General features: G+C 34.3%; 1 protein-coding gene across 8 annotated transcripts in view; it reads right to left on the bottom strand.

Annotated features, from left to right (window-relative positions):
- The window catches only part of LOC113520740 (broad-complex core protein isoforms 1/2/3/4/5), a 205,466-nt gene that overhangs the window by 29,428 nt on the left and 149,976 nt on the right, over positions 1 to 26,062 (bottom strand). For 6 of the 8 annotated variants that reach the window (XR_008253117.1, XM_052897484.1, XM_052897485.1 and 3 more), the window contains 2 exons: positions 20,484 to 20,527; positions 746 to 986 (listed from right to left, as the gene is read on the bottom strand). Coding sequence is in view for 7 of the 8 variants with exons in the window: in XM_052897484.1 (XP_052753444.1) it covers positions 746 to 931 (186 nt within the window). In the remaining variant the exon portion in view is untranslated. The remainder of the gene's footprint in view (positions 1 to 745; positions 987 to 20,483; positions 20,528 to 26,062) is intronic. The other 2 variants (XM_052897486.1, XM_052897487.1) reach the window with 1 other exon arrangement.

Here is a 26,062-nt window from a genome sequence, read left to right as displayed (position 1 = left end):
CTTGTTAAATAGGTATGTGAACAAAAATTTGGCAGGTGTGCAAAAGAAGCGGCGACACAAGTCTTATTGTCTATGGTTTTATCATAGATAAATCAATATGCTATAGTTCTAGTTGTGCCGCAAACTGTATAAATATCACAATATTAAATTAAATACAATAAAGTAGGTATATCATCGATACTATCCTTAACCACTGTCTCACGTCGTAGAAATCTTCAGATGCTCTCTTTAATTAATTTATTTAAATAACTTTATTGGAAAAATAAAATATGGTACAAAAGGCGGACTTCATGGTAGTAGTATTTCTCTACCAGTCAACCTTTGGGACGAACAGTGAATCACGAACGCGGTGCTGCATTGTTGGCATAGGTAATAAATATTCTATGTATTTGATATGTATTTTGTACAGAGTTGCATCTCTTTTAATAAAAAATATTTGTTCGAAATCTATGCAATCAGTTAATAAATATTGAAAATGTTTACTCTATAAATCAGATCTATGTTTTATGATATCTATCGATATCAATATTTTGAATTACATATTAGTTTTTAATATTATTATTTACTAATTACAACGAATTTTTATTTATTTTACTTTGTTGATACTTTTAGGAGGTTACATGAAATTGTTTTCTAGTCTCGTCAATATAAGGGAAGTGCCGACTCTTAAATGACGTAGTAATTTATAGATTAAGGATAATACCTGCGCTTTGTATGTAGTGGTAACTTGTTCTGTGGTACTTACTTTCAACAGTTCTCTAAAGTATGGACTACAGGCAGAGAGCACGACGCGGTGGGCTTTAAGACTCTTCCCATCACACGCCAGCGTTACATCCACGAAGTCTTCATCATCTCGAAGGTTCTCGAATGCGCTTGTTATGCTGCTTTGATAGTTGTTCCATCGCAGACAGAAATGTTGGTTGTCCGCCATTGTTTGTGTTTTTTTTTCTGCTCAGGTTATGGAATCATGTGTCCGTTGTGAGGATCTGTGGAAGAAAAGTTTGAATTAGTTTGATATATTTATAAAAATTGTACGTATTAGATTAAATATTTTTTTAAGCAGTAGTCGGAATGAATGAATTCATGACTTTATAAAAAAATCTTTTGCACAATAAAAAAAAAAAAACGGGTCACAGCGATAAACGTATGCAGTAGGTAGGTAATGCGTGTCTGCATTACTTGTTTATTACGGCCGAGTGAATTATTTATTTGGCCTATTTTTTTTTAATATATTTTAATATATTGTGACGGTATCAGCTGTGATGATAAATGAGTTCAATTTCTATCTATCTAGTGAGAACTAACCTCTTGCATTTTGTAGGTCATATATTGTCTGTTGTAATAGTGTACAGCTGTGTCTCAAGTTTTTGAGTTGTGCTAAGTCCATAGATAAAATAATAGACTTTTTATCTTTTTTTTTATTATTTTATTAGGCACGAGCAGTCTTTCCAAATCACTTCAAATATTAAATCAAACTTCAAATATTAAATATTTTATTTATTTAATTGCTGCCATTACATTATGTGAATAATATTTGCCTATTACTACGTCGTATGTCGTCAGTATGGCGTCTCGACATGACGTTTTCAGTTTTTCTTCTTTACATTGACGTATTTTACTGTACTGTCTTTTCCTAGTTACTTTTATATAGATATTTGTACGCTCCAAAAAAGACTTAGATTGTGATAAAATAAAAAAAAAATATAAATTATATATACATAAGTACCTAATATTGATTAGTACTATCAGAAGGGGTCATTTTGAAATAAATGCCAATAGATCGATATCGGAACGGAGACGTTTTGGAAGTATATTAGAAGACAGATAAGAAGTTGTTGCACAAAAAAAAAGTTAGTTAACAATTGTGAGATAAAACCCTATCTATTGCAAAAAGAATTATGAAAATCGATTCATAATGGTGAAGATAGCACGTAAAATACATACAAAAAAAGAAAATTATCACAATTGAAAACCTGCTCCTTTGGTAATTCAAGGTAGGCAGTTAGAAAACAAATATTGAAACCTTTTGTTTTTTTTTAATACAACTTTCCTTTCTACCTAATTAGGTTCAGGAATATACTTCAGAAGTTTAATTTTATGAAAGAATTCTCAGGTTTTCCGCGTTCGAATTTTGTATCTGGAAATTCTTTAGTTTATTAACTTAGAAAAAGTTCCAACCTCACGTTTGCCGATGCGTAGTGATTCTAAGAAACGTTTACGTGCTAACGCTTTTAGGTCTTCATTGTCCTTGACTAAACTTGTTTCATGGTGAAAAAACCTATGTACACGAGAATTATCTTCGAAATTTGATGCCAACAAATAAAAAATAATAAATTTGTATTCCGTTTTTTACTAAAATGATATCTAAAACCGGAAATACGTCAAATCGTTTGTATTTTGTGTAGTAAATTGTCTTTTATGATTTTTGTATCTTTTTGCAATGGATGAGAATTACAAAATTGACAAAATATGTTTTATTTCCAATTTAGTCCTGACTGAAGTACTGTTTTTCACTGTGAAGTAAATTGTCTTTTGCATTCACATGATTCTGAGTTCTAAATTCAAATTTCTATTTCAAATGTCACGTGGGTTTTTGGTGCGTTCTATAAGTTTTGAAATAAGAATAGCGGAATTATTAACCCATAGATTAAGAATAGTGTCTGTTGGATTCTCTTTCTAAGTATTAATCAACATTTTACGGTGTAGTCGCTTGTCAATCGACTTCAAAATGAATAAAATTCTCAGTTCGGTTGTAATTTTTACGTTTGTTACCTCATAACTCCGTTAGTCGTAAACCGATTTTGAACATTCTTTTTTCACTTGAAATTGATTAAGTAGTTTAGTTTTTAAATAAAAATAACTGTTTTTTTCTCACAATTAAAGTCGGTGTTTTTTGTGGAACACAATTTAACAATTTTTTTTATATATTTTAATATTTGCGTCTTTTGCTCTGGTATGAGAGAATTAACATAACACTTACGCCTTTACTACACAGAGAATTAATTATTAATAATTTGTAACAATGTAACAATTGTATAATTATTTAAATAGGTTGAACCTTATTACTAAGTGTTTACGCAAGTCTGGTCTGGTTCGTAGGATATCCGTGCCTTGACCCACTTGTCAACAATGTGACCTTTCGGACTAGCTGCGTCTCCTCGTTTCTCTTATTTCTAGTCTTTTTTAATCGACTTTCTCGATACGTTTTATTTTTTTTTATGGTTATGAGCTACTTGTCAACAGTGTGACCTTTCGAACTAGCTGCGTGTCCCTGTTTTTCTTATTTCCTTAGTCTCTTTTTAAACAACTTTTTTTAATGTTTGATTTTTTATAATTATGAGATTACGTTCTCAGTTATAAAACGATTTTTATAATTCTTTTTACGATCGACAGAGTTTGTTTCTTTGCGCACGATTTTTTTTTTGTTTTTGTAGACATTCAGGAAAGACAGGAATTTCGTTAGCGCAGGCGGGGTTACCACACCATTTTCACTCATCAAAAAAAAGTACGATTGTTTCGAAGGGGAAGTCGACAATTGTAGTATATTGTTAGTTGTAAGTATATTGCTAACAATGGGACTAATAGTCCGCATTACTAACAACCCCTTTCCCCCCTTAATCAAAGTCAGTTCATATGGCAAAAAAAAAACTTCGAGCGATATTGAGCACCTACTTCTTTCTCAACCGCAATTTACGTAAGAAATATTTGTAAATAAATTAGATAATCCTCTCGTGAAAATGCTTGCCTAGATAGACTAGATCATTATTAGTAATTAAGTATTAACATAGTTTAAGTACACATATTAACAAAAATGGACGCAAGTTGTCTAAAATAAATTAATAAATGAAAAGAAATAATAAAAATGTCTCGGTTCACAGTTGTAAATAAAAAAAAAAACTGTTAATTTACAGCAACCTGTTGTGATAGTGGGACCTTCCGCCCGCACAGTAACCTGATTACCTATCATTGTGTCCAACTAATATGGATGTCACTGTGACTTATTGTCTACGATTGTTTGAAAACTTCCACGCGTCGCCAAGTTACGTTTGCAGCTGTGAATACGCGCGATCGCCTTCAAACTGTCGACCCGAGATAGAAATTCGGCCGTTCGTGGGCGCAACGGCGCGCTGGTGAAATTCAATGCGAGAAATGCACTAGTCGGAACTATGTCGGGTAGAAATTGTGAGAAAAACAATGGTCTGCGTATTGAGATTTTATATTTATAACCTACGTTGGTGTTACATAATTTACTGATTTATGTATATCATTAAATTGTACTTGTGTTGGTGACGTCGTTTACTCGATATGTTTTTGTATCTTTATAGGGAAATGAGATACAACGGTAGTAAAGAAGAATCTGCCATTGATCCGAATACTTATGGCTTATAAAAGGCGAGAATTAAGGCGATTCTTTATGTAAAATATGATGATTTACCTGAAATATTATAACACACAATTGGCCGTGTGGTCCCGGCATAGAATAGGCCACCCCTTCCTTTCCTGTGGGTGTCGGGACAGAGAGGATTAAGCGTCAGCGTCCCTCTTAAAACACCTCTAAAGCCAGTAAAATTTGTGTTTTAACTCTATACACAAGATTTAAGTAGTTATTTTCTCAAATATCTCGAAAATCTTTTTTTTTTTACAACACAGGCAAAGGCAACAAAAAACAAAAGCATTGCAGGGGTGCTGCCGGCCTTTTAAAAAGGAATATACTCTTTTCTTGAAGGTTATGATGTCGTATCGGTTCGGAAATACTGCTGCTGGAAGTTGATTCCAAAGTATGGTTGTGCGTGGAAGAGAGTGCTTTGAAAAGCGCACGGTGGAAGACCGCCACTCTTCGATATGGTTGGGATGAAACTTGATCTAGTCATAAATTCGATTACAATGATTTTTAGAATCTTTGTCTGTTTCTCTGTAAGTTTGTACACGCTAATCTCAGAAACAGCTTAACCGATTTGAATGCGGTTTTCACTAATACGTTACAGTTTGCTTTTTTTTTTATTCAATTTAGAATAGTAAACAAGCTAACGATCCACCTGATGGAAAGTGGTAACCGTCGCCTATAGACATATGATGCGTAAGTATCTTTGGCTTCAGGAATGGCAACACAATAAATACCATTCATTTATATAGGCAACGGTTACCATTTTGCAACTGGCAGTCGGCTATTTTGTCATAGTCGAGTTTAATAAAAAAAAAAATCTAATAACCAGGTAATTTGAGCCAAAAAAATTAACTTGCTTAACGTAGGTATGTTTTTTTATCAGGAAGTCATATATGCAGCCGTACGTTGTTTAAGATAATGCACCTAATACCGCACTAATCATAGTTTTCTAACTTCTTATCATTGATAACATATCATTGTATATCGTATCGCCGCGCCGCGCCGCGCCGCGCGCGCGGGCGTAACTCTAAAATATTATATAATTCCATTTTATTTTGATAGCAAAACGATATCCGCACTAAGTGCATTCGGAATAGAGTACCTTTTTGTTTTGCATATGCACTTGTCCCGAATTTCTGAATGGAAATAAAAAAAATGAACGAATTTTTATTTTTAGCATACGTTGTCAACAATTTACCACTTCCGTTTAAAATGGTTATTTTATTTGTACGTTTGAATAGAAATATGTGTGTATGGATAAATAAGCCTTTAACTGTCCCCTAGTTGTAGTGCCAGTAGTTGCCACGCTTGGCAAGCGAATTGGCAACCGCAGTTAGGCTTTGGAGATGTTTTAAGAGTCCCTAATTTCCAGTCGGGGCGTATGCCCCAGTATATATCTAATAACAAGAAATTACATAGAAGGAATGATAAAATAAAAACTGTAAATCATACGGTTGCCTCCTTTCTTCTTATGTAAATATAATTAGTAAAAAAAGGACGAAAGATACACCATCAGTTGTCATTTCAAGCAAGTCAATTGATAGCAGGCTAGTGTATAGAAAATGTTTGATATAACAGTTATTTGTCAATGACAAATTTTACATTACTAAATCATATATTCGACACAGTTTATGTTGAAAGTATGCAAACAGGTTGTATCTGAATTTGGTAGGGTTATACGGCCGTATAACATTTTCTGTACACTGGCCTGCTGTGAATTGACAATTTTATCACTCCTATGTAATTCCTTGTTCTTAAGTATACATACCATTCCATAGACAGGGCGTTAGTAACTATTGCCATAGATAGATGCTCTACTTGAATTATTATTTAAATTCAAGTAGGGTGTGTACACCCGATTTGTGAATCGGGATCTAAAGGTGTGTACATAATGTGCACGGCGTCAAATAGTTTGTTGGTTGTACTGAGGCGTTAAATAGACAAAAAAACCTTTTGAATCGCGACAAAGATAAATGGTTATAATTTAAATGGGACAAAACGGCCATTTTCATACGAGCCCCTTGATACAGGCTTGTGTCCTAGGCATAAGCGTGCAGCGGATGAGATCTAAAATTTTGCATTCATATCTTTTTTGTTATGTGTATGATTAGTTAATTAGTGATTTTAAATAATGAAGCGAAGGACAATTATAAAACAATTATTATTTATATATTATTTCAGCCGTTTGGGAGGTTTTGCCAGTACCGCGCTTTGCAGGCGGATTGCCAACCGCAGTTAGAGATATTTAAGAGGGATGCTGCTGCTCATCCCTCGCTCTCCCTTAGTTGCTTACTACACCCACGGGAAAGGAAGGGGTGGCCCATTCTATGCCGGGACCACACGGCTTATTACTAGTATACAGTAAACTATTATCGAATAATTATTAATATATGTATACTCAAAAAATTAAATTTTATAGAAATGAACGCAATAACTTTGCGTGTGAAATATGTCCATTGGTTATTTTTAGATTTTGATATTATCATAATCGATATAGGCGTTATCATGTGACCTCTTTAGCACTAAAAAGACCACAGCCATTGAATAATCAAATAAACAACGTATACCTACATTAAATTGCATTAAAAACATTTTAAATTTCAATTAATCAGTAAATAAATTGTGAACGTGAAGGAAACAAGACGTTAATGCAGTTATCAAAAAGTAAATATAGGTATTCAGTTCTCTTTATTTGGGATATGTAAACAACATTATCACGACCTATTACCGTCCCACTATTGGAAAGTGATCTATCTCCATAAAATGAGCTACTAGTCTACTATTAATTCTATGTTATTTATATATTTATACTTTATTTTATATAAAAACTAGCTGACTCGGCAAACGTTGTTTTACCATATACATCATTTCGAGAACTATAGATGAAAATTTATCGTACTACAATTATTATATTCGATTGCCATCTTGCAACTCTATTGCAGCATATAAAAATGGCGATTAACAAAGAGGCGTTCATCGTAAAACGGTGAAAATTTGAGCTTGTATGTACTTTTCAATGCTAAATCATAATAAAATAAAAATGGAAAAGTTTGGTAACAAACACCGTGACACGAGAATTTTATATATAAGATTGCATTGTTATAATTTGTTTTTAATAAAAATGTACAACAGGCAAACTTAACTCTTTCTTTTCCAGCAAACCCTGAGTGAGTCTATTCTGAAATTTCTATTTGTTCTCTAAATCACTTCTTACTATGAGATTGAACGAGTAGTTGTGAACATGGATGTTCTTAGAAATATTTTTACTAGCTTTTACGCAATATAGTGTAATAATTATTTTCAAAAATTTTTTTTGAAAGTTAGTTTTTCATTCATAATTCATATACAAATAAATGAAAACTCATTGCTATTCAACTAAAAAAAAAAAAAAGATTATAATTGTGACTTAATAAAGTTTGTTACAGTTATTGTAATATATTTTATAAAAAACCTTAATAAAAACCTTAAAATTCGTGATATCTTGTACTAAGTCCTTTTTTATTTCGTGCCAGCTGCAAAATAGTTTTCCGTTTGTAACTTGACCCACAGTGGACAGGAGGGTGAGTGCCTTTTCATATAAGCTGAATGGATGTAAAAGAATTTGCGTTGCGGTATGTCGCAGTGTCGTTTTATTCTATATATATATTAGGTATTTTTTTTTTGTTTCGTCACTCATTTTCTATTAATTTTATTCTATCACACTGAATTATTGTCTCGTATTGCATACTTATAGTATAACCATTTTACTTCCTTCATCTCAAATTTTAAGCATAAATATTTACATTTCTTTTTTATTCTAAAAATTTCATAACTATGTGTTATATTAAAAAAAAAAAACAGTTCCTATATAAATCTCGTTACATTAACTTCAAATGTATCTGGCTGGTTACAAATTAGTGCTATAATTTGATCGAATGTGCTCTATTCCTGTGCCGTTTTTTTTTTTAATAATCACTGACTGTACCTCTTAAATGTTTTTTTTTATATATGAATTTTTAGTAATGACTTATTTTCTTATGGCAAGGACGCGATAGTTTCAGTGCCTCGCGGACCTCATGTGTTTTAGAGACGGAAACTACGCGTCCGTTTTCTATATTGACGGAAAAATTTACAAAAATATTTTTTTGTCGAGCAAGGAATAGCAAATGAGCTGTTGTCCCCTTTGATAGAAAGTAGTAAATATCTATAGACATGAACAATACCATGGTACAGAAAACATTGATGCCATCCATGGTACCACCATGGATTGCCATTCTTAGGGTGTATGATGCCTTATACTGGGGAAATTTCGCTTTGAATATTTTCTGTTCGGGTATTTAAAGTGACTTTGTTTTTCAATCATTTGATACTTCGCATATGTAAACAGAATTTATAAAAAATACAGCTTGTTTTATTTGCTGACAATTAAGCTTTCTATGAATTAAAGATTTTTTTTTAAATCGGATGAGTATTTTTTTAAATTTATTTATTACAATCCTTTAAATCTTTCCTTTTTTTTTATAACAGTATAGATAATAGAATTATTAAGATGCAAAATAAAAAAAAAAACGGGCAAAGACCATACTGCATACTGAATTTATGTGTCACATTTACTATTGTCATTTTTAAGATTTCAACTCGGTCGTCCGTATCGTTCTTATCTCGTTAATACATTATTTGATAAACTTTAATTAATTAAGATAAAGTGTCCGAAACAATTAATCTTTATACCTACTTAGGTAGTTACTGAAAATCATTATCGTGGTTACATTTAGATTTTTAACCGACTTTCAAAAAGGCTGTCAATAACACGGTGATTAATTTTTTTTGGTGCGTATCTTACTCGATATTCTCGTTGATTGTGTATATATATATATATATTAATGATTACTTTCTCTCGTAATTATTTTGTTATACAACTATAGTAATAAGTATAAAATTTATACATAATATTTGTACAAAAGTCGATTGCTTGGATACCTCTGTCCTATTCGTGTTTCTACCGTGAAGCAGTTGTGTTTGCATGGCTGTGTTTCGGTTTGAAGGGTGGGATATGTCAGTGAATTTACAGGGTACAGAGATATAACACCTGAGTCCTCAGGAATGGCAACGCATGGGGGGTATCATGGGCGAAACAGTACACTGTTAAGTCCATGGTACTGCTCATGTCTATAGGCGACGGTTACCACTTTCCATCAGGTGGCCGTCAGCTTGTTTGCCATTCTAAGTTGTATAAAAAAAAGAATACATTTTATTGGAATTAAAGCGAGAAAAGCTAAGGTATATGAATAGGTAACAAATGAATTAATTTATATATTATACATGTTAAATTTATATACATATAACAACATAACAGGTTTGATACTAGCCCGTGTTCCTGATTGGTTATTTACAAACCCAATGGCTACTCGCAATACAGTAGGCGGGGGGAAAAGGGATTGTTAGTAATGGAGACGAAGAATCCCATTACTAGCAATATACCCAACCAGGTCAACCTCCTCGCGGTTCCTCCTGGAAATTATCATGGTTAATTCCTGATGATGGGCTAACTGGCCTGTTTTCATTCTCATCTATCACCCTTCACTGGTGCACCGCCAGCGTATCCCGTTAGCGCAGGCGGAGTTACCATACCATTTTCACCCATAAAAAAATGTGATAATATAAGCAGACGTAAGTATTAGTATGGTAGGTCTAGAAACGCTCGAGGTAAGACGAAAGTGCAATTTGATGATTACTAACAATCCCTTTCCCCCCAGTAGGTACCTATTAGCAAATTATTTTATGAATCTATGATATTTATGTCTTATGATGCACCGGTAATTTTTTGTCACTCTCAATAACCGTGCTATTACTAAAATACTATTCATGTAGTAAATTAAAAAGTTTGTAACGATGGATGGATGTTTGTTGATCTTTAACGCAAAAACTACTAAACAGATTTGACTTAGATTTGGTACACAGATAGGTTATATCCTAACTTAGCATGTAGGATACTTTATGTACTAATCCATGCAGGCAAAGCCGCAGGATGTAACTAGTAATTTATATAGTAAACGTATTTTTGTTTCTTGACGTAATTATCAATTCGTTCTGATAACGCTTGACTAAGGTCCGGGAATCTCAAATTCGAATCTCAGCCTATAAATTTTTTATTTTTTGTTTGAATCATTTAACCCTTCTTTGTATAATAGTGGAAATTTCCACCATAACATTGAATGCCTAAAAAATATATAAAAGAACAATTTTACTTTAAGTTAACCGTGTCTGGATACCATTTAAATCTCCATTGCAGAAATGAAACCATAGCTGTCAAATTTATTTTATTTTAACCAATTTTTCTTTAATTTTGAACATGAATTATGTCAGCTTGATTTATTTCACCGATAAAAAAAACAAAAAACATGCGAAGAAGGGTTAAGTTAAGTAAATTAGTTTCCTGTTTCGGAAGGCACGTAAAGCCGTGCATTCGTGTCTTCAATTTAACACCAGATGGCAGCATGTGAATAGTCGTAGTTTAGTTATCGAATAGAATTCGTCGACGAACATAGATACGAAATAATATAACGAACCATACAACAGATAAATATACAATAAATATAAACATACTCTTCATATTTTTTTTTTATACAACTAAGAATGGCAAACAAGCTGTTTGTGTATATTGCTAGCAATGGGGTTCTTTTTTTTTTATACAACTTAGAATGACAAACAAGCTGACGGCCCACCTGATGGAAAGTGATAACGGTCGCCTATAGACATGGGCAGTACCATGGACATAACAGAGTATACTGTTTCGCCCATGATACCCCCCATGCGTTGCCATTCCTGAGGACTCAGGTGTTATTCCTCTGTACCCTGTAAATTCACGCCATATCCCACCCTTCAAACCGAAACACAGCCATGCAAACACAACTGCTTCACGGTTGAAACACGAATGTGACAGAGGTACCCAAGCAATCGACTTTTGTACAAAACCTCCCTCTGGAACCCCCCCCCCCCCCCCAACAACCTAATTGAGAATCTTCTTCTATTTGAAGTTTGTTGAAAAAAAAATTATTATATAATGAGGAGAGAGAACAAGACATGGCTAGAATTTAGGTATATATTACATGTTAGATAAGTATACATATATAGATATATAATAACATACACTAACATACAGATAGAGTAGTGTATGATAAAATATTAATTACACAAACTGTATGACTCTTTATTTTTAGCTAATATGGTAAATTTACATATATATAATACATACATCTGAAGTAATATCATTACATTACTGCGGAGATAATTATGCAGTCTAATAATTGTAAAGTTTGAAAACAAGTTTATAAAAAAAAAAATACAAAAAAAAAACCATGTTACATATACCACTAAATGATATACCAGAGGGAGACTTTGTACAAAAGTCGTTTGCTTGGATACCTCTGTCCCATTCGTGTGTCTACCGTGAAGCAATTGTGTTTGCATAGCTGTGTTTCCGTTTGAAGGGTGGGATATGGAATTTACAGGGTACAGAGGAATAACACCTGAGTCCTCAGGAATGGCAACGCATGGGGGTATCATGTGTGAAACAGTATACTCTGTTAAGTCCATGGTACTGCTCATGTCTATAGGCGACGGTTACCACTTTCCATCGGGTGGGCCGTCAACTTGTTTGCCATTCTAAGTTGTATGAAAAAAAAATTATTATATTATGAAAGCATAATATTACGTATATTAAGTCCATTTTTATGTATATTTAGAATGATCATCATCGTCATTAACTGTGATCCCGAATAATAGTCAATTGTTTATGGTATGTACGATCCAACGAAGTTAAGTAAACATCGTTCAACATTATATGAACTATTTACTTTCAAAATTAAAACGTAAATAAATTATTTTAAATAACTTCCCTATTTATCTCAAGTTCTCTTAAAGTGAATTAAAATCCTAATTTTGCAGGAAGAATTTTTTTAAATCATTAATAACATTTTAGGCAAAAATACTATTTAGGAACATCAAGAGCACAATACAAAATAGATTACGGTTTGTTATATCTGTTTCGTAACATCCTGTACAGTATACATCCTGTATATTAATGTAAAAGTTTGCATATAATAAACAAGTGTTCACCGAAATATTTCTGTCACTGGATGCTGTGTAGGTACCAACTATGAATCTAAAATATTCCACTTTTTAGGACATCTATTACAATATCTCTCTATTTTGCTATATACATATATACAGAGAAAACTTGGTAAAAGTTTTTAAGAGAATTGCTTAGTGTACTCTCTTTCATAATTTTAATAAACAAATTTAGTTTTCAAATCGTTGCAATATTATAACTGAGTTAGGCAGTGGCCACTATGACACCGTTCTGATAGCCCAGCGTTATCGCAGTTTTTTTTTTCATAAATTTAGCGCTTATCAGAGACCTAGGCTGCAACTATCTTATCGCTGTAGTTTAGGTTTCGATGCCTTCCTAGCATTACAAGTTAATAAATACAATCTTGAACTATGAGACTTGTCGCTTGTTGCACTAATATATACGTACCTACACGTCTACGTGGCGTTATCATGCTAATATTAATACTGGCAGAATATATTTATAGTTTTTATCTGTATCAGGAATTCCCGAGCCTGTGTCGATTGAATGCATTGCAATTAAAAATTAAACTTTTCCCGGGCATTTTTGAAATTGGAAGAAAATACCTGTTCTAATTGTCACGTAAACCAGGCCCGCGCCACTTCGAACAAAAGAACGTCTGTATGAAATCTATGCAACCAGTTCATTGAATTCGAAAATTATATATAATTAAGTAATTTAGTCAGGTCTCTCATGATATGTGACGATATAGATATTTTGAATAGATTAATATTATAAATAGTTGTACAATAATATAAATATTCTAACATAATTATTTTATTTTGTTGATATCTCTAGATAGGTGCATAGATTTATATTCCAGTTTTATCAATAGAAGATAAATTGCTATTAAAGTGCTCAAAAACTAAATGGTATATATTAAGTAAGTGTAAAAATGCTTCTATATGTATGTTATTATACATAGAGCTAAAAAACGTCTCCACATAAGTACATCGAGATTAAAAAAAATCATCTGATATATATTTAAATTTTTATTTAAAGAAAAAATCTTACGATTGATGTTGACAAACACTTCAATGATAAGTATTATTTTAAAATTATTCATAATAGAATTTAAAATAAGAATAAATATCTGTAGAAGAATCAAAGTGTCCGATATAGTTCGAAAGAGAAGCAAGCTGAAGTGGTAATGGGTTGGTTATATAGCTCGATGGACCGAATACTAATAGAAAAGAAAGTTTCTTGTGTGGCGACTCCGAAAGATGGAGCGACGACTTCAAATGCATTACAGAGTGTTAGTGGATGTAGATGGGTAGGGACCGTTCCTTATGGCAGTCTATGGGGAGGTCTATGTTCAGTAATGAATAGTCAATAATGGTGATGATGTGTAACAAAATTTAGTTAACTTTTCATTCAGTTCAAACGAAAGAAACGCAATGCATGTGAGAATATTAAAAAAAATCTAAAGGCAAAGTATTGCTTTACCTAAATGAACCAATAGCCAATTGCGAGTATTGGACAGTTTTAAAAACAGTAGTGGAAACTTTTAAACTATTGTCACAATGACTTTGAAATAATTATTTGCAGACGTTCAATGTCGCGTCTATAGCAATTATTGAACAAAGAAATATTATTAATTTTGTCTATGCGATACATAAATTCAGCCGAGGGATCGGCAAAATTGCACAGATGTTTTAGACGTTTTGTTTTATATTATTACGTATATATGGGCAAATATAGACACGCATACATACACGCACACACACACACACATACACACAAACGCATTTCGTCTACTAGATCCTTATTGGCAAAGTTGTAAAGTCGAAGTTGGCATCAAAGTATTGATTAAAATTTGAACAGCTTACATACATTATTAGAATTGCGAATACAATTGTTTCCGCGGCCTTGTTTCTTTCCATACATTCTGATATATTGAGCAAATACAGGTAGCTGAAGAGCTATGTTTGTCTAAGAATATAAATATCTGAAATGAATGTATTGCAGATATGGTTCTTATTGCATTTAATATTTAATGTGTGTTGATGAAATAATAAAATATTTCGACAAATGGACATAAGAATACAGCTTGACTACAATATTGAAAAATTTTAACAGTCGCCGCCATTTTTATTTTATACTATTGTCATGTGGCCAGCTATGCACCGATTGTGATGTTCCTATTTTTTTTTTTTTTCTATACTCGGTAGAATTTTTTAAAATTCGAATGCCTCACGGCTTGTTTTAATGAAATGAAAATGAGAGTTGTTTGTTCCAAATTAAAATATGGGATAATTTTTATACTAGAAACGGATTTGGTAGGTGGCAGTTGTTGCATCAGCTGTCCTTAACTTAACATAGCTTCCCCCGTAAGGGGGGTTTTGCCAGCAGTTGCCACGTTTGAAAGCCGGGTTGGGAACCGTAGTTTTGCTTTTTGATAACGTTTTAATAGGGACGCTGCTATTCATCCTTCCACCATAAGCTCTCGTAGTCGCCTCTTATGACGCCCACAGGAAAAGAAGTGGTGGCCTATTCTATGCTGGGACTTAAAGAGACTTATGTTTATTATAATTTTTAAGGGTTTGTTTGAATCGAAGTCGACTGTTTTTGTGGAAAACACAATTTTAAATTATTTATATCTATTATTACCTATTAATTATTACTAAAATATTTTAATTAACACATAGGTATATTAATTGTTTATATATATAATTCATCTAACCTATAATGCAACTAGTGTTAGGTAACTTTTACCAGAGGGAGACTTTGTACAAAAGTCGTTTGCTTGGGCACCTCTGTCCCATTCGTGTTTCTATCGTGAAGCAATTGTTTGCATGGCTGTGTTTTAGTTTGAGGGGTGGGATATGGCGTGAATTTACAGGGTACAGAGGAATAACACCTGAGTCCTCAGGAATGGTAACGCATGGGGGGTATCATGGGCGAAACAGTATACTCTGTTATGTACATGGTGCTATTTATGTCTATAGGCGACGGTTACCACTTTCCATCAGGTAGCCGTCAGCTTGTTTGCCATTCTAAGTGGTATAAAAAAAAAACTTTAGACCTGAGCTTATCGTTGACTTGGCAACTGATAAGCGTGCTATGTAACTATCAAATTATCAGTAAATTGTTTATTTTAGAACTAGCAATTTTTTTTAATGTGTGATAATGCTAGGGTAACCCCCCTTGCTATGCTAACACTGGTCCACTGGTACGGTGTCCTCTAGTTCTTTTTTTAATGGATGATAATGGAATGGTTACACCTCTTGTAACGGTATACGCTGACGGGGCACCAGTGAGGGATGATAGATGAGGATGAAAAGGTAGGTCAGTTAGCCTACCGTGATGAATACACCTGGAATTTAGCACGATGTTTCTAGAAGGGTTCACGTGGAGGTCGACCTGACAAGGTTATTGCTAGCAATTGGGACTGGTAGTCCACATTACTAACAATCTTTCCTTATCCCCTCCCCCTCCCTCGTGGTTTTCAGTAAAAGTATACTCTGTTATGTCTATGGATGGTACTGCTCTTGTCTATAGGCGACGGTTACCACTTTCCATCAGGTGGGCCGTCAGCCTGTTTGCCATTCTAATTTGTATATAAATAAAATATACACATATACATATACATTTACAAAGTGATTTATTTATTTTATATTATTTACGCCCTACCTAGACGACAATTCTGCATCACACATATTGCTGCCTCTCAGAGTCGATCGACCGTGGTTTAACAATATATATATATATATATATATATATATATATATATATATATATATATATATATATATATATATATATATATATATTAAAAGTAATGTTTATGTATTATATGTGCATTTCTTATGTGTATATTATATTTATATTGTGTATTGCCTTAATGTGTTACTATAATTGTCACATATTTTTCACCACACCTGCCCTTCATACGCTTTCTGTTTTTACCCAATGGTTAGCTGGTAGAGCATGCCATATGGCATTAAGCTCGCCATTTGTACAAAGTTTTATTGTGCAATAAAGAATAAATAAATAAATGTAGCTTTAGGAATTCCTCAGGAATTTAACGCATTACGGAAATCTACTATGTATGTCATGTAGTCTCATGTTTATAGATGACAGTTTCCATTTTCCATCGACTGGACCAACAAATCGTTTTCCATTGCAAGTTTCATGAAAAAAAAGGTAAAAGGCTCGATTTTTTTACAACACAGTAGACAAACGAGCAAGCTCACCTGATGGTGACTACCGCCGCCTATGATCACCCGCAACACCAATGGCATTGCACATGTTCTGCCGGCCTTTTAAAAAGGAATACACTTTTCCCATGAAGGTTATGATGTAAAAGTTCACCACTTTTTACAATTTACGCCGCCATATTTATCTTTACACTAGTCATATGGCCTACGAGTATTGAACAAATAATGCGAACGGCATTCTATTCATTTAGGCTACACGTGTCTCTAAAAATCCATACAAACACATACAACATACAATAGTTACTTGAATGGCCGCGTTCATTGACTTAATTTAATTACGTACCATTAAATAATTCAGCTTTATAATATATGAACTATCACTAAAACCAGAAGGAAACTGCACAAGAATTGTCTGCTTGGGTACTGCTGTCTCATTCGTGTTTCTACCGTGAAGAAGGTGTGTTTGCATGGCTGTGTTTTAGTTTGAAGGGTGGAATATGGCAATGAAATTACAGGATACAGAGGCATAACACCTGAGTCCTCAGGAATGGCAACGAAAGTATCATGGGTGAAACGGTATACTCTGTTATGTCCATGGTACTGTTCATGTCTATAGGTGACGATTACCACTTTCCATAAGGTGGACAGTCAGCTTGGATGCCATTTTAAGTTACATAAAAAAAAGTAAACTACATGTCTTTACTAATATTATAAATGTACAATAAGTCTTAATTTAAATATTACAAGGAATCAGTTAATTTAGGTGGCTTAGAATTGTTCCTTATAGAGGTCAACGAGAGAAGCCGCGGGGCAGGAATTGTATTGAGCAGTATACTCTCTCAGGTCGATCTCAACGTCATTAATTATTGGCGAACTCGTCACGATAGACTAATTAATCCGCTTTTATCCTCACCTATCCTCCTTCAGTGGTACATCACCAGCGTATATTGATAGTGCAGGCGGGGTTACCATTTCACAATATCATTCAATGGGGGGAAGGGATTGTTAGTAATGGAGACTTAGGGCTCAATTGTTAGTAAAATACCCAACCAGGTCAAGCTCTATGTGGTCTGCCCTCAAACCATCAAACCATCGTGCTGAACTCTGTTGTAAAAAGCAGGATTCAGTAATAAAACATATATGTATTTGAGATATAAAATAATAAGTTTAGTAAAAAAAAAAAAAAACCAGAGATATGTCTTATAAAAATCTGACACAGAACAAACTTAAAAATAATACATAGTTCTAAAAACCCTCAGTGTCAACAGCCAGTATTAAAACTTCAACAAATTCCAGGTGTATTCATCACGATGGGCCAACTGACCTGCCTTTTTATCCTCATTTATCATCTCTCATCGGGTTTGACCATTATTGTCATCCATTAAAAAAATATCATTTATTAAAAATGAGGTAGGTCTAAATTGAGCAGTGGGCAACTAACGTTAGAAATGGCAACGTCAGCACACTTAGCCTTTCATATGGCGACAGTTTCCTTGTGTGCATATATGTGTGTGTGTGTGTGTAGGTATTGATTTGTTCCGTTAACCGCACCGCCATTTGCAATGTTTATAATTACACGCCACATCAAAATGGCGGCGTTATCTTGAAAAAGTCTAAAACTTAGACTTTTATCTAGCTTAGTGTCAGCTATCGCGGGTTACGACCTAACTTATCTACAATCGACTCTTAATTAGCGAAGTATTATACTGTAATACAAAAATCTACAGTATCTTCATTGTTTATGCGCTCGGCAAGATGAACTTTTCAGTAAATGGCTTAGATGACTTTAGCGGTGTCAGTTGCCAGTGCATTCAGTGATATGACCTTATCAATATCGATATTGTCAAATTATGTTTTTATTTAAAAGAATGTTAAATTGAAATATTTTAGGTAAGATACAATGTCATTTAAAATACCTAAATTTAGGCGCGAAATGGCGCTAGTGAGCGCTGAAATGAATTTTGTTGAAAAGATGGAGATGAAAGGGGGGAGAGGGATTGTTAGCAATGGAGTTTGACAGCCCCATTGCTAGCAATATGCCCTATCAGGTCAACCTCCACGTGGTTCCCCCTGGAAATTATCATGGTTAATTCCTGATGAATTTATCATGATGGGCTAACTGGCCTGCTTTCATTCTCGTCGATCACCCTTCACTGGTGCTCCGCCAGCGTATCCCGTTAGCGCAGGCGGGGTTACCATACCATTTTCACCTATCAAAAAAAAAAACCTTAATTGGCGCGAAATGGCGCTAGTGAGCGCTGAAATGAATTTTGTTGAAAAGATTAATAAAATAAATTTAGTATGGGGGTTTTAAAAAAGGGTGTATTAAGGGTTCATCTGGGTTGGCAACGTGCACGTGACACCTCTAGTCACAGGCGTTTATAGGCTACAGTGATCGTTTACCATCAGACGGGCTGTATGCTAATTTAACACCTTTGTGGTACAAAAAAAATACCCATAATAATTTGATCACATTTTTTTAATTGTGTAGTATGTAATATTCGATTACTCTCTAATTACATAATATTTATATATTTTATAATAAATAATTTATTAAAATAATTTTAATAAATGATTAAATGCACTTTTAATAGACACTCATTTTAAATATATAAAACCAGAGGGAGACTTTGTAAGAATGTCGATTGCTTGGGTACCTCTGTCCCATTCGTGTTTCAACCGTGAAGCAGTTGTGTTTGCATGGCTGTGTTTCGGTTTGAAGGGTGGGATATGGCGTGAATTTACAGGGTACAGAAGAACAACACCTGAGTCCTCAGGTATGGCAACGCATGGGGGGTATCATGGGCGATACAGTATACTCTGTTATGTCCATGGTACTGCTTATGTCTATGGGCGACGGTTACCACTTTCTATCAGGTGGGCCGTCAGCTTGTTTGCCATTCTAAGTTGTATAAAAAAAAAATTAATCTGTAAATTATTAATTTCTAACTATACCAAACATCTTTAGTATCTATTAAATCATAAATAAAAAAAAAATACCTATCGTTCTTTATCAAATAAAACCCATTTGCAATTCAGAGAGGAGGGATATACAGCCAAAGTAAAGCGCCGATCAATACAAAATGAAGACTGGTGAAACTGATGGAATATCGGATTGGAGCTACGAGTAAGTTAGGTGCTATTGTGATACAGAAATGTGGTTGGAAAACAGTTTTTTTTTATTATTATTATATATTTACTAGCTGATCCAGTAAACGTTTTTATAACTATACATGAGAATATATCGTACTACAATTATTATATTCAATTGTCATCTTGCAAATTTGTATGTATTTTTCAATGCTAAATCATGTTTAAATAAAAATAAAAAAAAATTGTCAAAAAAATAAACAAAAATTTTTTAAGGGTGGGTCACCCTTATCATTGAGGGGTATGAAAAATAGATGTTGGCCGACTCTCAGACCTACCCAATATGCACACAAAATTTCATAAAAATCGGTAAAGCCGTTTCGGAGGAGTTTGGTAACAAACATCGTGACACGAGAAGACAGGATGGTAAGTTATAAAGTTGGATACCTATACAAAATCTTTTGTGTTAGATTTAAAATTTAAAATAAATACGAAAATAAGGCAATATATCTTTACAATTTTCAAATTCAAGTCGTCTTTTTTCAAATAGACTCGTTTACGAACACTTTTAAATCGTCATTTGTTTTTTAATCTACTGCAGGGTTCGGAAGGTTGTTATCTGTTGAGAAGAGTCCGCAAGAAACTCAACAGTTACGCTTTCAAATCTCTGATAACATTATGTGTATGTATAACTCGTATTCTAAGTTTTATAAAAAAAAAACAAAAAAAAATAACATACCTTTGCAATATTTGACGTTCCACTTATTTTGTCTAGTTTGCAAACTGAAAAGAAAATTTATATGTTAGTATTTATCAGAAAGAGACTGTATACAAAAGCACTGCTTGGGTATTTCTGTCCCATTCGTGTTTCTCGTTAAGCATGTGATTGCACGGTTATGTTTCGGTTTGATGGGAAATTATAGGTTATGTAGGCATAATACCACATTTCTACGTGGAAGGAAATTGTTAGCAATGGAGTTTGACAGCCCCATTGCTGGCAATATGCCCTACCAGGTCGACCTCCACGTGGTCTTTCCTGGAAACTATCGTGAACAATTGTTGTTGAATTCGTCACAATGGGCTAACTGACCTACTTCATCCTCATCTATCATCCTTCACTGGTGCCCCGCCGGTGTATACCGACAGCGCAGGCGGGGTTACCATTCCATTTTCAAAAAAATACCATAGACCTCTGGAATGGCATATGTCTATGCCATAACAGAGTGTATTCTGTAAAGGTGCTGTTCGAGTCTTTAAGTAATATTTACCACTTTCCATCAGGTCGGCCGTCAGCTTGTTTGTCATTCAACATTGTGAAAAAAAAATTAGACGATATTTTTGGTAAATGACTAATGTGGTGATCGGGTGATGGTGATGTAAAATAGCTTTTATAATACTTAAAATAGCAGTTGTATATAATTAAAATAAAATGCGGTTACAATAAATAACTCACGACTATAATCCCAGATGGGGTAGACAGAAGCTGTCGACTGTTGACATTATGGTTAATTTAACATTCGACAAGTACCTGTTCCTTTTAATAAGCTCATCATTATTTAACTTAATTTGATTTGTTAACGCTATTATCCATCGCCGGGAGTTAGTTGTTAACTTTAAATTGGCACATAGTGTTTATTGTTTGCCCGATTCGAACTCATGACCCCGTGGTCTATAAATGCTCATAGCCTTTAAAAAAAGTAGGCGTCTTATATAAGTAAGTACGTAACAAGGTCAATGGTCGAGGGATGGGCAGCAGCGTCCTTCTTAAACATCACCAAAGACTAATTGCGATTGCCAACTCGCTTGCCAAGCATGGCAACTATGGTACTAGGACCGCCCCCCCCCCCTTACTGCGGAGGCCTAGGTTCAGCAGTGTATAGCTAATATAATGACAAAAAAGTAGGTATGTATATATATATTTATATATATTTTTATACAATTTAGAATGGCAAACAAGCTGACGGCCCACCTGATGGTAAGTGGTAACCGTCGCCTATAGACATGAGCAGTACCATGGACATAACATGTATATATATTATATTATGTATCTATTTATATGAAATAATTTAATTCTAAAGCCTTGTATCTTTTAATAAGTTTAATACACTTAAGTGATTTATCACCATTGTAATCAGGCAACGTTTTATTCTATTGTATACTTTAATAATTGATTACATAGAGTCGTTATCTAATCTCAACATTAATAATAGATATTTCCTATTGAACTAGTCACCTTTGCGTCATTTAAATAACACTCCTAGCGTTCACGTTCTAAGAATTATAATCGGGTAACGTAAAACTTATAACCAAAGTGGTAAACTGTCTACGCCTACGGAAATACGTAACTAGTATATTATTTCCGTAAATAACCGGTACATGGCACATACGGACCAATCAGAGCAAAGGTCAAAGTTAAATCGGCCAATGGGAACGCGGCATATGTTATTCAAACTATGTAGGCCTCATACGAAAGTGAAAGTTCCCGCGCGGCGTCCAATGACAGCACGAGGTTGTATGTATTGAATAGTATGCGATAGAGATGTGATGAATGGAGCTTTCCGAAAGCTTTGTCCCATTACTGATATGTATTCGTAAGTTACAGTTCCTGGTACGCTATGTAACGGTGTGACCTTTGCATCACGTGTATTTCATTGGTCGAGATCGTGTGGAGGCGTTCAGGGTTTACGTACGGTGAAACTTTCATGAATTTGAAATGAAAATCTATTTCGCTGATAGTTATGTTAATATTAAATTGTACTTAATTATTATTGCGTTAGATTACTGATTAGATTGGGTAAACAGAGAGAATACAGTCTACATTTTGTCTACAGTCTGGGTCGACTGGAAGAGATCTCTGTCAGAGATAAGTCTATCCTTGCTCACAACATTTATAAATACATTATTTTAAGCAATAAAGAATGTGTAATAAAGAATATATATATATATATATATATATATATATATATATATATATATATATAAAATCATGAAAAATTTATATAAATATTTTGTATTCTAATCCATTCTAATAAAAATCTTTTTTTTTTATACCACTGAGGTGGCGAACAAGCATACGGCCCACCTGATGGTAAGCCGTTACCGTAGCCTATGAACGCCTGCAATACCAGAGGAATTACGCGCGCGTTGCCGACCCTGAAGAAACCTCTTTACCTCACCCCCCCCCCCCCCTTGAATCTTGGAATCATGAAAGATTTATAATTTAAAAGAGCTTATAAACAAGTCAAACAAGGATATTCGAATATAAATTATTTCTGTTCTAAATCATTCTAATAAAAATATTTTTTACCAGTATTACGTCTGCTATCATTGCGATAGTTTCTCTTTTGGGTAGACAGAGAGAATACAGTCTACATTTCTCGTAATCGTGAAAAATTGATGATTTAAAAGAGCTTGTAAACAGGTCTATTTGAACAAAGATTAGGTATTTATCTTCTATTTTAATAAATATACATTTTACTAACTTTATGCAAGCCACTTCGTAAGCGTGTATTTCAGAAGAAGGAAGATCACTGAACTAGACTATTATTAGATGAAACGTACATGAGCTTTTAAGATAGACCTTCAGGAATAAAACCGCACTGAATTTAGTGCAGTAATTTTTGTGTAAATTCGGAACAAACATACAGACAAACAGACAAAACCATTCCTAAAAATTATTGTTTTCGCTACCATTGCTCTTATTAAGACCGCTCACATTAATTCTTAAATGTGTCTTAAGTTTTGTTTTATGCAACTCAGAATGGCAAACAAGCTGACGGCCCACCTGATGGTAAGTGGTAACCGTCGCCTATAGACACGAGCAGTACTATGGACATAACAGAGTATACTGTTACATGTTGCTCATGTCTATACGATATAGCGATACCATGAACATAACACTGTACTTATATTCTTTTGCATTTTTGGATTATGGCAGTGAATTTACAGGGTACAGAGGAATAACACCTGTGTCCTCAGGAATGGCAACGCATGGGGGGTATCATGGGCGAAAGAGTATACTTTGTTATGTCCATGGTACTGCTCGTGTCTATAGGCGACGGTTACCACTTTCCATCAGGTGGGCCGTCAGCGTGTTTGCCATTCTAAGTTGCATACAAAAAAATATACATACACACAGTTAGAGTTAAGGGATAAAATAAATCAGTCGAAGTGACTAGACTAGCCACTTTCAAATAGCGTTCCCGAGTATGATGGAGGAGCTAGTCATCTTTCTTTATCACTCAGATCTTTGTAATACATTACGTACTGTATTGTTTTCTCATTGCGATTATTTCTTGTAAATATTTATATTTACAATAAGTTTACTATTGTAATCTTTTGGAGGAAATAAATATATATGTTTTAGTACATAAATAAGGTTTCAGTTTTGACTACAAACGTAATAAACAAAGAAGCATTAATCATCGTTAGATAATATATCGTATTGTTTGGATATTGCATTATGTTGGTACGTACTTACCTACCTGTTTACTAGGAAATTTAGATCTATGAAAATTAACCGGAAAATTATTTGATAATAATTTTCGAATGCGAATAAGGGGCGAATTGTTATTTACCGCAAGTCGTTTTTATAACAAACCGATTTGATACTTAATAAAAATAAACATACAATATATATTTTTAACTTCTGTTATAGTAAAGTAATGTATACGATACGAAGGTAAATAATGTATGAAATCTTATTTAATTTGACTTACGCGGTATTTTTAATCGACTTTAAAAAGAGAGAGATTATTTTTTTAATTCTTTTTATGTTACTCCATAACTCCGTCACTTGTAATTTATTGCCAGTGTGCCCTATCAGATAAAAAAAATATTTTTTTATCTGAAAGGGCACACACACACACACACACACACACACACACACACACACACACACAACCACACACACACACACACACACACACACACACACGCACGCACGCACGCACGCACGCACGCACGCACGCATGCACGCACACACACACACACACGCACACGCACGCACGCACGCACACGCACATGCACACGCACGCACACACACGCATACACACACACGCATATATACATTAGTTTCATAGAAGTTTTATCAAAACCTAATTGAGTAATAGTCTTCATTTATCATTACCATATCAGCCTTTAACTGTCCACTGCTGAACATAAGCCTCCCCCATGGGGGGTTGTGCCAGTAGTAGCCACGCTTGTCAGGCGGTAACTCCCTTTAGGCCTGCAGCGCCCACAAGGGGGCGTTATCGCCCACTTTGGGATAGGCTGATCTACACTATACTTTATTAATTAATAAAATTGTAGAAAATAGCAATAAATAAATTGATTTATTAAACAAGTAACTGGGTTAAACATAAACCTCACACGACCGTTTACTTCTGAGTAAACTGTCGCAACTACTGACTCATCACATGTTAAGTTCAAACTGTTTCTTATTACTTAAAGAGTTGCAATCTCGGAACTAATGTTGTGTACCAATAAACTGCAAGCGATACGCTGTACCACGTAAAGAATGTATCGATAATTTGTCATTAAAATTCAAAGAAACGTTTGCGCAAGCGACAATGGTCGAAATTCGCCGCCCCGTGTACTTATAATTATTGTGATTCTAATAAAAATGTAGTTAGTACTTATCAATATTATATAAGCATTTAACTATCGACTGCTGAACATAAGTTTTCCCTTTGGAGGGTTCACCAGATCAGAGGGAGACTTTGTACAAAAGTCGATCGCTTGCGTACCTCTGTCCCATTCGTGTTTCAACCGTGAAGCAGTTGTGTTTGCATGGCTGTGTTTCGGTTTGAAGGGTGGGATTGGTGAATTTACTGGGTACAGAGGAATACCACCTAAGTCCTCGGGAATGGCAACGCATAGGGGGTATCATGGGCGCAACAGTATACTCCGTTATGTCTATGGTACTGCTCATGTCTATAGGCGACGGTTACCACTTTCCGTTAGGTGGGCCGTCAGCTTGTTTGTATTCTAAGTTGTATAAAAAAAAGTCACCATTTCCTTTCCCGTGGGTGTCGTAAGAGCTAAGAGAGGGCGAGAGATGAGCAGCAGCGTTTAAAACGTCACCAAAAGCCAAACAGCGGTTGCCAAGCGTGGTAACTATTGGCAAAATCCCCCTTATGGGGGAAGCTATCTTCAGCAGTGGTTAATAAACGGCTGGTATAATAATTTATTATATAATAATGCGTATCATTCTTTTAATGAGTCAAAGTGTAGGGCCAATGCTCTAGCGAGTACAACGGCCTGGTGTATGTAATCCTCGCGTAATGTTATAGTAAACATGTTATCTATCGATACATA

This window comes from Galleria mellonella, unplaced genomic scaffold (assembly GCF_026898425.1).
Source record: "Galleria mellonella isolate WM207_F2 unplaced genomic scaffold, CSIRO_AGI_GalMel_v1 utg36, whole genome shotgun sequence".
In the NCBI taxonomy this organism is placed as follows: domain Eukaryota; kingdom Metazoa; phylum Arthropoda; class Insecta; order Lepidoptera; family Pyralidae; genus Galleria; species Galleria mellonella.
Note: the sequence above shows the minus strand (reverse complement) of the source record. Positions and strands in the feature narration are given on the sequence as shown.